Below are 10,531 nucleotides of genomic sequence, written 5' to 3' on the forward strand. Positions count from 1 at the left end.
AGAAGACTAGAGAAGCCAATAACCTTTTCTAATCTATGATTTCTTCAATTTTCTAGTCTAGTCATTATCCCTTTTGTAATTTTAATTTTTCAAGATTTCTACAATTTCTGTCAGTGAAAATATCAAAGAAGAAGAAAAGAAGAACGTTTGAGCTTTTTTTTTTTTTTTGCTAAAAGATCAATATTATTAAAAAGGGAAAATCGGCAAGCCAAACAAAAAACATCAAAAATAACCAGCAAAAAACCAAGTTAATCTCTTCCCACCTTCGGCATTGCCATCAGCAGGAAGAGAAGAACCTGAGACAAATTGAATCTAAATTTTGGATGGTCCATTGCATCGTTAGTAATTTTCTCATTCACATGAAAAGGAAACCTCATCATATCCCTAGAACCACCAGTCTTTGCAGCTTGCTTTGCCAAATAGTCTGCCACAGGGTTAACCTCCCTGAAGCAATGAGTTATCTTCCATGGAATCGATACAAGATATGGTTGCAGATGTAACCACTTTTGGAGCAAAACCATGGAATGGTTTAAGATTGAATGCATGATAACATGGCAACAGAATCCGACTCTATCCAAAGAGCAGTTGTCTGTATTTCCTTTGCTCTTGCAACACCTTCAACCAATGCCACAAACTTTGCTTCAAAAATCGGTTTAACACCAAGGTAAATATAAAAAGAACACACCACTTGACCCAAATGATTTCTCAAAACTGCACCAGCTCCTACTCTTCCTGGATTACCTGGAGAACTCCCATCAACATTTAGTTTAAGCCAGCTCCTCATAGGTTTACACCAGTGAACTTCCAACAAATGCCTGGACAACCGTGGTTTTATTGGCAAGTTCAACCTCCTACAACATGTCACATCCTGTATAGACTTCACTGCCCCTTGCATATTAAGATTACAAACTCTAATCTCCTCTTTGATAGATTCAAAGATCTGAAGAACTGATTTGCACTTTCCTTCATACCTCCATTTGTTCCTTTCCCACCATATAAAATACGAAACAACAACTGCTCTCATTATCCAAGGCTCCTTAATGTTAATAATTTATGTTTTTTGATTCCACCAAGTCAGAAAATCACCAATAGATGCATGGTTTGGCCAGGATAAACCAAAACAATCTAGAAATGCATTCCAAACTTGAAAAGAGAAAGAGCAACTCAGAAATAGATGGTATAAGGATTCATTAGCATCTCCACACAAATCACATTTTGAAACTAGAGAAATACCTCTCTTCCTTATCAGGTCATTAGTCGAAAGTTTCTCATGGACAATTCTCCATCCAAACGTAAAGAGACGTGGCAATAGTCTTTTAAACCAAATAGTGGATTTCCATGGAGCTTTACGATTTCTTGCCCGAATATCTTTCCAAGCAGAGCAAGAAGAGAATTCTCTTGAAGTGGTAAGGCTCCAAACACAATGATCTACCATAGCATAATGAGGCAGCTTTATACCTCGAATCCTATTGAAGACGTCCTTTAGAAGGTTAGACCGAGCCTCAAGAATCTGCCATTCAAAATTAGAGATAAAATCCCCTACTCTTGCATTGGTAGTCTGGAAAATATCATCTAGACCTTGAACCTTCTCAACTATAGATTCAGAACCCCACCATCTATCCTTCCAGAAGTTAATAGATTGTCCATTGCCAACAATCCATCGCTTCTTGTCCCCTACAAAGCTCCACATTCTGCGAACACTAGGCCAAATCGAAGAAGCCTTGTACCCCTTCTTCAAATCTCCATTACTAGAAACAAATCAGCCTTTTAAAATTTAAAAGCCAATGATGAATCATGCTTTATCTTCCAAACCATCTTGCTAATCATGGCTTTGTTCACATCTCTGAATCTCCTGATATCCAGCCCCCCTTCCTCCTAAGACTTACATACCTAGTCCCATTGGACTGTAACCGATTTGTGGTATCAATTTCACCTGTCCATAAAAAGTTTCTCATACATTTCTCCAAAACAGATATCAAAGAAGATGGCCACCAATAGATAGAAAAGCTATGAAGGGGCATACCAGAGATGACCGACATAACCGATTCAACTCTTCTCGCCATAGAGCATCTTCCCTTTCCACCAGCTAAACGATTCTTCACCTTGTCCATAACAGGCAGAAGAACCTCTTTCTTCACTCTCCCTTTAAAAATCTCCACCCCCAAGTACTTTGTTGGAAAATTACAGACCATAATGCCAAGGATGCCTGAGATTTGATTTCTTCTATCTATCGGAATTCTGCCCATAAAGAGTTTGCTTTTCTCCAAATTAAACTTCTGACCTGAGAATTCTTGATACCGGTTCAAGAAAGAGTGAAGGTTCCTGACATTTCTAGCAGAAGCATTAGTAAAGATAAAAATGTCATCTGCAAATAATATATGACCCGGGACATGAGCACCACATGGCCCCTGTAAGGAAGTGATTTTCCTTTCAGACAAAAGCTTTTGCAAACCTCTGTAGAGCACCTCTTTCGCAATGATAAAGATCATGGGGGAAATGGGATCACCTTGCCGAAGACCACGCTCCATTCCAAAGAAACCAACCGGATCACCATTAAACAAGATAGAAATGCGATTAGTCACAAGGATTTGATGTAGCCAGGTAATCCACTGCTCAGGAAAGCCAAATCTTCTCAGTACTTGGAATATAAATCCCCAAGAGATTGTGTCGTACGCCTTCTGAATATCAACTTTAATACCAAGGCTACCCCTTGCTGCAAAGAACATCAGATTCACCATCTCAGAAGCTAACCCAATGTTAGATTGAATCACCTTGCCTTTTTGAAAGGCACCTTGCTCTTCTGAAATAAATCTTGGGAGGAGACGACTGAGTCTCAATGCCATGATTTTTGAAATTAATTTGACAAAGAAATTCCCCATACACAGGGGTCTAAATTTGTCCAATGGCACCACACCATCCACCTTTGGGATTAGAACTAAGAAGCAGTTGTTAACACCATTCGGCATATGATCAGAGCTAAAAAACTCTTTCACGGCATTGCAAAAATCCTGACCAATCACCTCCCAACACTTCTTGTAAAATGCCCCTGAAAAACCATCAGGTCCTGGAGAGCTATCTGGATCTAACTCCCACTCCGCAAATTTAATCCCCGTATCCCTAGGGATCAATTTCAGCATCATTACATCCACATCCAAGACCCTAGGAATTGCATCAAGGAGGTCCAAGTGATCAACTACAGGGGAAGTCTTATGGAACGATTCGAAGTAATCAGCCACAAACTCTTCCATTTGTTCAGGGTCAGAAACAATCGTACCATCAAATTTGGTCAGGCTACTAATAGAATTTTTAATTTTTCTCATCTTAATAGAGAGATGGAAGAATTTGGAGTTCCTGTCGCCTTCTTTCATCCATCTAATACGGGATTTTTCACCCCCCAATTTCTCATAATTATCTAACGCTGCTTGATACTCCGATTTGGCCTCCACTTCTCTGGAAAAGAGAATATCGTCAAGACCATCCCTCTCAATTTTCTCTTGGATCTCCACTAGACACTTCCTTGACTCTTCCAACCGAACATCAAAGTTAGGGAATTTTTCTATCGACCAATTCTTGAGAATTGGTTTTAGCCTCTTCAGTTTCTTTGAAAGCACAAAAATAGGAGAGCCACGAATCCATACCTGCCAAGCCTTAGCAACTACAGGAATGAAACTCTCATTGTCCATCCAGAATTATGGAAACAAAATGGACAATTTCTCGGTCAGGGCACTGCTCAGAAGCAATCAAAATAGGGGAATGATCTGAAATAACTCTAGGCAGAATATACTGAGAGCATCCATTAAAAAAAGATACCCATGAATCATTATAGAAACTTCTGTCTAGAACCACGACCACATTCCCTCTCCTCCTATTATTTGACCATGTAAATTTTCGCCCGTGGGAAGGAACTGGAATCATAGAACATGCGTCCACCATAGGACCATATTCAGCTGCAGGTCCTACATTGAAAGCCCCTGGACCACGCTTTTCATGGGACTCTAAAATAGCATTAAAGTCCCCTACTATCATCCACGGCGCTGGCACTTGAGGCCCAGATGCAACAAGATCCGTCCAGAGCTCTCTTCTAAGAGCCCTAAAGCAATTGGCATAAATGCAAGAAACATAAATCTCCTGTTGCTGCCAACACCATCTCAGAGTAACCTGTTGATCAGTCTCTGAAATTATTACTGGGGCAGCCAAATGTCTCTTCCAAATCACCCAAATATTAGGGATTTTATTAGCATAATGGTTATAAACAAAGTTCACATCAAGCCCAAGCCTGTTAAAGAGCAAACAAGGGAAGTCGCCTACATCCACCATAGGTTCTACAATACACAGCTGTTGGATTTATGGGCTAAATTAATTATTTGGGTTGATTAAATGGGTGAGAGTCAAATTGCATGAACCGGTTCGGTCCACTCTCAAGCTTAGGGATATGCTGGCTCTACCCATTGTGGTTTAGGGTTTTGAGTACAGGACAGTATTATAAATACTAGGTTTTGGGTCCCTATAGCCATTATTCACTCTTCCCCATTTTACCACTAAAGTGAGAGAACCAAGGAGGTTTAAGGGGCTGTAGAAGATCCATAGCCAAGCCAAGAGAGCGAAAGTGGGAGTGACCAATATCAATCTTCTTTAGCATACTTAGTGAAAGGTACAAATAGATCCTCTATAATTTTATTAGATTCGTGTTCTTGTTTTTCCTGTGTGGTTTCCTCAATAGGGTTTCAAACTCAAACCCATAGGGAGTTCTAATAAGTGGTATCAGAGCAGACCACATGGGACAAGAATCGATTGAATTTTTCTTGTACATGAGGATTTTGATTATTACTTAAAACCTGATTTGATTAAAAATCATGAAAATCATAAAAATCGTAAAATTACCATCACTTAAAGATCCTTTATGGGAAAACTTTCTTCACGAAAGTTTTAGATCATGAGAAGATGGTCGCGGTGGTATACCGTAAGTCATCGAAAACCTCCAGACAGCCGGAACGCGTCATCGGAAATTGGCTGCCGAAGGAGAGAGAAAAAAAAAATTTCCAATTAAAGGCTTGTTTGGTTTTTGGGTTTTTATTTAAATTACTTTAAATTGAAATTCTGTTTTTTGCGTTGGATTCCTTGTTTCGGGCCACATTTAATGATCTAATTTTTAATATGACATGTTTATTTGAAATTTTATGTTGTATTTAGTTTCAATCATTGAAACAAAATAGCATAAATCAATGCTTTGAAAAATATATATGTTATTGGTTACCATGAAATTGAGAAATTTTTTTTTTAAATTGAGATATGTTAATATGGAAAAGGGTGTAAGCTTCCGCTCATTCTTAGTTGCAAAGTAATTTTGCTTTAGGAAACCATGAAATGATGAGGTGGAATCCACCAAAGTGGTACATCTTATTATTTCATGATTTTCCACAGGGTAGCAATGTAGGTGACATTTGCCCAAATGTGATGTCACCAAAGTTAAGAAAATGACAGTAACCTAGAGGTTCCTAAGCCCAAAGGTGAGGGGATTTCAAAAGTTATTGTTCTTTTCACAGTAAATATGAATTTACAAGAGGACCAGTGCATTCTTAGCCCAAAGGATAGGAATGTAGTTGCGGTTGTGACTCTTGTATGGTTATTGTTGTCCTAGTGACATATTTATATGTATGTTTTGAACATAAAGATATACATCTCCAATGGGAAAGATATGATAGAACTGAGTGAAACCCACCAAAGTGGTACATTCAGTTCGATTGTATCTTCCCCAACAGTAAAGGTGATACTTTCCCAAAGGTTATGTCATCAAGGTTTGAGGATAATCATCCACATTTCAGAAAGGGACATTGAATTTGGAGTTCTTTTGCCCAAAGGTGATTGAATTCCAAAGTTAGTGTTGTTTTCACAGTTAAAAGAAGAATATAAGAGCATCAGCTAATTCCTGTCCCAAAGGATAGGGATACATTTTTAGTTGTAACTCTTATTTAAAATATATTGATGGTATTACATGCTTTTATATTATGGTTTATATTTTGATATTTGGCATGTATTGTGTTGTTGTTACTGCTGTAGTAAGATGGCCATTCCCTCAAGTTATGTATCTTCCATCCCAATACTCACTGGTAACAACTATCAAAAGTGGGTGGAGGAATTAGAATTGCATTTAGGTCTTCTTGACTTAGACTTGGCACTTAGGGAGCCTAAACCTGAGCCTCTCACAGACTCGAGCAGAAGTGCTGAAAGGACCAAGTTTAAGAAATGGACTAAAGCAAACAGAAAGTGCATACTGGTTTTAAAAAAGGCAGTTCCTGAAATTATACGTGGGAACATAGAGATCAAAGACACTGCAAAAGAATTCCTGGATGCTATTAAAGCCAGATTTCAACACAACAAGAAAGCTGAGAAAACCACATTGATGACAAGGCTAATGAATACAAGGTATGATGGATGTGGGAGTGTTAGAGAATACATTTTGGGTGTAGCTACTGATGCTGGTAAACTTAAGGATCTTGGAATACAGATCGATGAAGAATATATTGTACACATTGCACTGAATACCCTCCCTATTCAGTATAAGATTATCCAATCTGCCTACATTGCACTGAAGGACGATTGGAGCCTAAATGAGCTCATTTCCATTTGCACTCAAGAGAAAGAAAAATTGAAACAAACTAGGTTTGAGAGTACACATGCAACTTTCCACAAGGGATCTTCTGGTGGACCAAGCAGAAGGAACAAAAATTTTTCCAACAGAGGAAGCGTCAAGCCATATGACAGGACTAATAGCTCTCAAGAACTTGACACATCTCAAAAGGCTCAGGATGAAGAGAATACCAACAACATAGAGTGTTTCTGGTGCCATAAGAAAGGACATGTGAAGAATGACTGTTTTATTTTCAAGAAATGGTTAGAGAAGAGGAAGAATTCTGGGGCTGATAAGCAGGATGATATTAAAAAAGGGTGAGGTAGAATGATCACCAGCAATTGAGAGCAAGTAAAATTTGGTCCCATCAAGTAGTTAGGATTTCTTTACATATAGTTATTTGAAATGCTTGATTAGTGGGATCTCTGATTTTGTTTAGTATTTGTTTATGTTTTGAACCTTAGCCCGTATGTTTTGGGGCATAGTTTGATGAATTATGGTTAAGTTTTAGCATTTACATTATGCACAGTTATTTCTTGAAATATTTGGTTTATGATTTCATTTGAGAATGTTTTTATAGGCAGTAATTGTCTTAGTTATAGGCAATATTTTGCCACAGTTCAAAAGATAATGTTTGCCACATTTTAAGACAGTATTTGTCACAGTTCATAGGCAATATTTGCCACAGTTTATAAGCGGAAGGCCACAGTTAGATATTAACCACAAATCAAAGGTGATTTGCCACAGTGAAGGTTAATATCACAGTTAAGGACCTACATGGAATGACAACAGTGTAATTTGAGGATATGTCAATATTTCTATGATGGTATCCCACATAGATTCGTGTTAAGAAACTTACTTATGTTTGTAATAACAGAAAGTTGTATGCCGTATATTGAGGTGTATCTTCTGCTGTTATTCGATGTGAGTGGTTTTTCAACTGAATCACAGTAAGAGTGGTTAATGTAATAAGATTCTATGGCCACACCAATTTAAAAGACATCCTTATAATTAATGTAGCCCAAGTGGGAGATTGTTGGATTTATGGGCTAAATTAATTATTCGGGTTGATTAAATGGGTGAGAGTCAAATTGCATGAACCGATTCGGTCCACTCTCAAGCTTAGGGATATGCTGGATCAACCCATTGTGGTTTAGGATTTTGAGTGCAGGACAGTATTATAAATATTAGGTTTTGGGTCCCTACAGCCATTATTCACTCTTCCCCACTTTACCACTAAAGTGAGAGAACCAAGGAGGTTTAAGGGGCTGTAGAAGATCCATAGCCTAGCCAAGCCAAGAGAGCGAAAGTGGGAGTGACCAATATCAATCTTCTTCAACATACTTGGTGAAAGGTGCAAATAGATCCTCTATAATTTTATTAGATTCGTGTTCTTGTTTTTCTTGTGTGGTTTCCTTAATAGGGTTTCAAACTCAAACCCATAGGGAGTTCTAACAATAGCAAGTCAAGATTCTTATCCTTCAATAAAAGTTTTAAGGCATTTCTAGCAGCTGCCTTCTTCAATCCTCTAATGTTCCAATAGAGAATCTTCATAATTAATATTTTGAAGAAGTGATACGATCAGACACGAAGGTCTGATCCACCTTGCGAGATTTTTTACCTTTCCGGAGCTTGGAAGAGGTGACATCCTCAGCCTTGTCGCGACTCAAAAATTCATCAACCTGCCTAACTTCTTCATGGTGCAGCACAATCGCCCCTGCCTGAAGTTGACTAGGGGTAAATGACGTGATCACCACATCCTCAGGGATGGGCTGCTATAGATTGCACTCACTCTGGCTGCTTCTTTCCACAGTCCCTGCAATCCAATCCCTTGAATCACCCCTGCAGGCTCATTTGGCCCAAAAGCTGATCTATCTCAACTGCTGAACCAGAATAGGCTCCATCCGATCCAGCCCCACTTGTGTCCTCTTCATCTGATCCGGACCCAACCAATCTAGACCCAACTGATCCATCCTTAACTCATTATCTGATTGAAGATCCGACCCATCTAAATTGCCCGGATATGGTTGAGACATTTTCCAAAACTACACCTGCCACGTCCTGCCCATGAATACAAGGTAAGATAATTTCCAAACCTCCCTCTTAGAAGTTTCCTTCATGGTTCAAACTCCCTTCCTTTGAGATGTTTCTGTTAGATCAAACACCAAGAAACACGAATAATAAAGAGACAATAGATCCGTACGACACAGAGATTTAACGAGGTTCACACACCAGGGTGGTGTGCTATGTCCTCGGGTGAAAAAGAAGATGATTCACTATATAGAAGAGAGATTACACCCTAGCAGCGACGAGGAAAAAACTCGCCCTGAAACCCTAGCTGCGTGAAAACCCTAGAATACAATGACTTTCTCAACAAGCGACAGTACATTATATATACTCCAAAATCGTGGGTCGACCCTTCGGGTCGCGGTCGATCCGATCGAACCATACCACAGGGGCGTAGCCCCTGCACCCCTATACGAGATCAGTGATGGGCTCCGGGCTTGGGCCTATCGGCCCAACCCCTCTGCTTCCATCACAGATCTCAGAAAAATTCTCATTTAGGTCGCCATCAAAATATGTCGGATCGGGTCAATCTTCAAAATGGGTCAAGAATTCGAGACAGACTTAACAGTTTCCTCCATTGGAATTGCTATTGCCCAATAAGGAAGAGGATCCCTAGTGTGCCTAGGAATATTCCCTTCCCAATTAGAAGTAGATCTCCCTTCACCGGAACTAGAATTGTCTAGCCGGCGAGGAGACCCACCACTGCCATTACCGTTTGAACCACCTTTAACTCCTACGTTATGGCCTTGTTCACTAGCATCCTTCTTCTTTTATCTGCACTGATCAATTGAATGGCCCAATTTCTTGCAAAATCCACAGGAACTGATCATGTCTTCATACATAATACATTGCTTGAACCAGAAGAGGTCACCAGTTTTGGGCTGCTTTCGTTCGACTTGAATTTCCTCCACTCTCTTGTTCCCCATCTCAACTTCAACGAGAACATGGACATAGTTTCCCATGGATGAATTCGCCGTTCTTTTATCCAATGCCACAGGATGCCCTGCCACCTTGGCCATGGATAAAAGGATCTTCTTGTGCGAGTATTCCAAAGGTAGCTCTGAAAAGCGGATCCAAACAAGCTTCATCGATACTTGTTTTTCATGAATATTGAAATCCGGTCTCCATCTCTGGAATCGGATAACCTGATTTCCAATCTTAATGGGACCTCTCCTCCATGCAGATGACATGTCCCCTTCAAGCTCAAATTGAATAGAATAAAGCCCATCCCCATTGGAGCCAAGGCAACTCTGCCTTTCAAATTCCATGAATCTTTAGACTCCCTTCTTATGTCATCCATGATAGTAAACCTAAAGTTTGCACGTCCAATTAGGGCATACCTGAATCGCATCAATCTTTCTTCATAAGCTCCTTGGGGAATAACAATTCTAGTGGAAGTACCCGCGTGGATAGCTTATGGTAATTCCTCGACATCAGGCAAGCAATTTCCTACCACTGTTGCATATGTTTGAGCAGGCCTCACTTCAGATCTGGCCACTCCTTCCTCAGGAGACTGACCATTTATCGCCTCTCCCACATCATCTCTTCTCCCAGAAAGAGCCTCTGCCATAGGTTTATCCTTCCCTGCTTCAACAGCCAAAGGAGAAGTGAACACCTCATCAGACACCACATTCCTCACAGTTTGGATCCTAGGAGGGCTTAAAAAATCAGTAATCAAGGTCTGCCGTCCACGGTCCGGAGGGCGTCCTCCATCAGGGTCTTGGCCAGCACCCAAAGCTCCTTCCGTTGTCCCACCGCTAACTAGAATCGTCGTCTCCATTTTCACTCTCCTACAGCTCTTTTTCCTTCTTTCAAGAAAAAGAGTGCCAAAAAACT

The 10,531-nt window shown here is 39.9% G+C and overlaps 1 protein-coding gene across 1 annotated transcript; it reads right to left on the reverse strand.

The window, feature by feature from the left end:
- Nucleotides 1-248: 248 nt before the first annotated feature.
- On the reverse strand, nt 249-4,317 carry LOC122059071. Its single transcript, XM_042621770.1, has 6 exons — nt 3,811-4,317; nt 2,024-3,638; nt 1,891-1,933; nt 1,234-1,748; nt 552-741; nt 249-444 (listed from the first exon to the last, which is right to left on the reverse strand). Exons 1-6 carry the CDS (start codon nt 4,315-4,317, stop codon nt 249-251), a joined length of 3,066 nt encoding a protein of 1,021 aa, XP_042477704.1.
- Between the last annotated feature and the right edge of the window lie 6,214 nt (nt 4,318-10,531).

This window comes from Macadamia integrifolia, chromosome 13 (genome assembly GCF_013358625.1).
Source record: "Macadamia integrifolia cultivar HAES 741 chromosome 13, SCU_Mint_v3, whole genome shotgun sequence".
Lineage (NCBI taxonomy): Eukaryota > Viridiplantae > Streptophyta > Magnoliopsida > Proteales > Proteaceae > Macadamia > Macadamia integrifolia.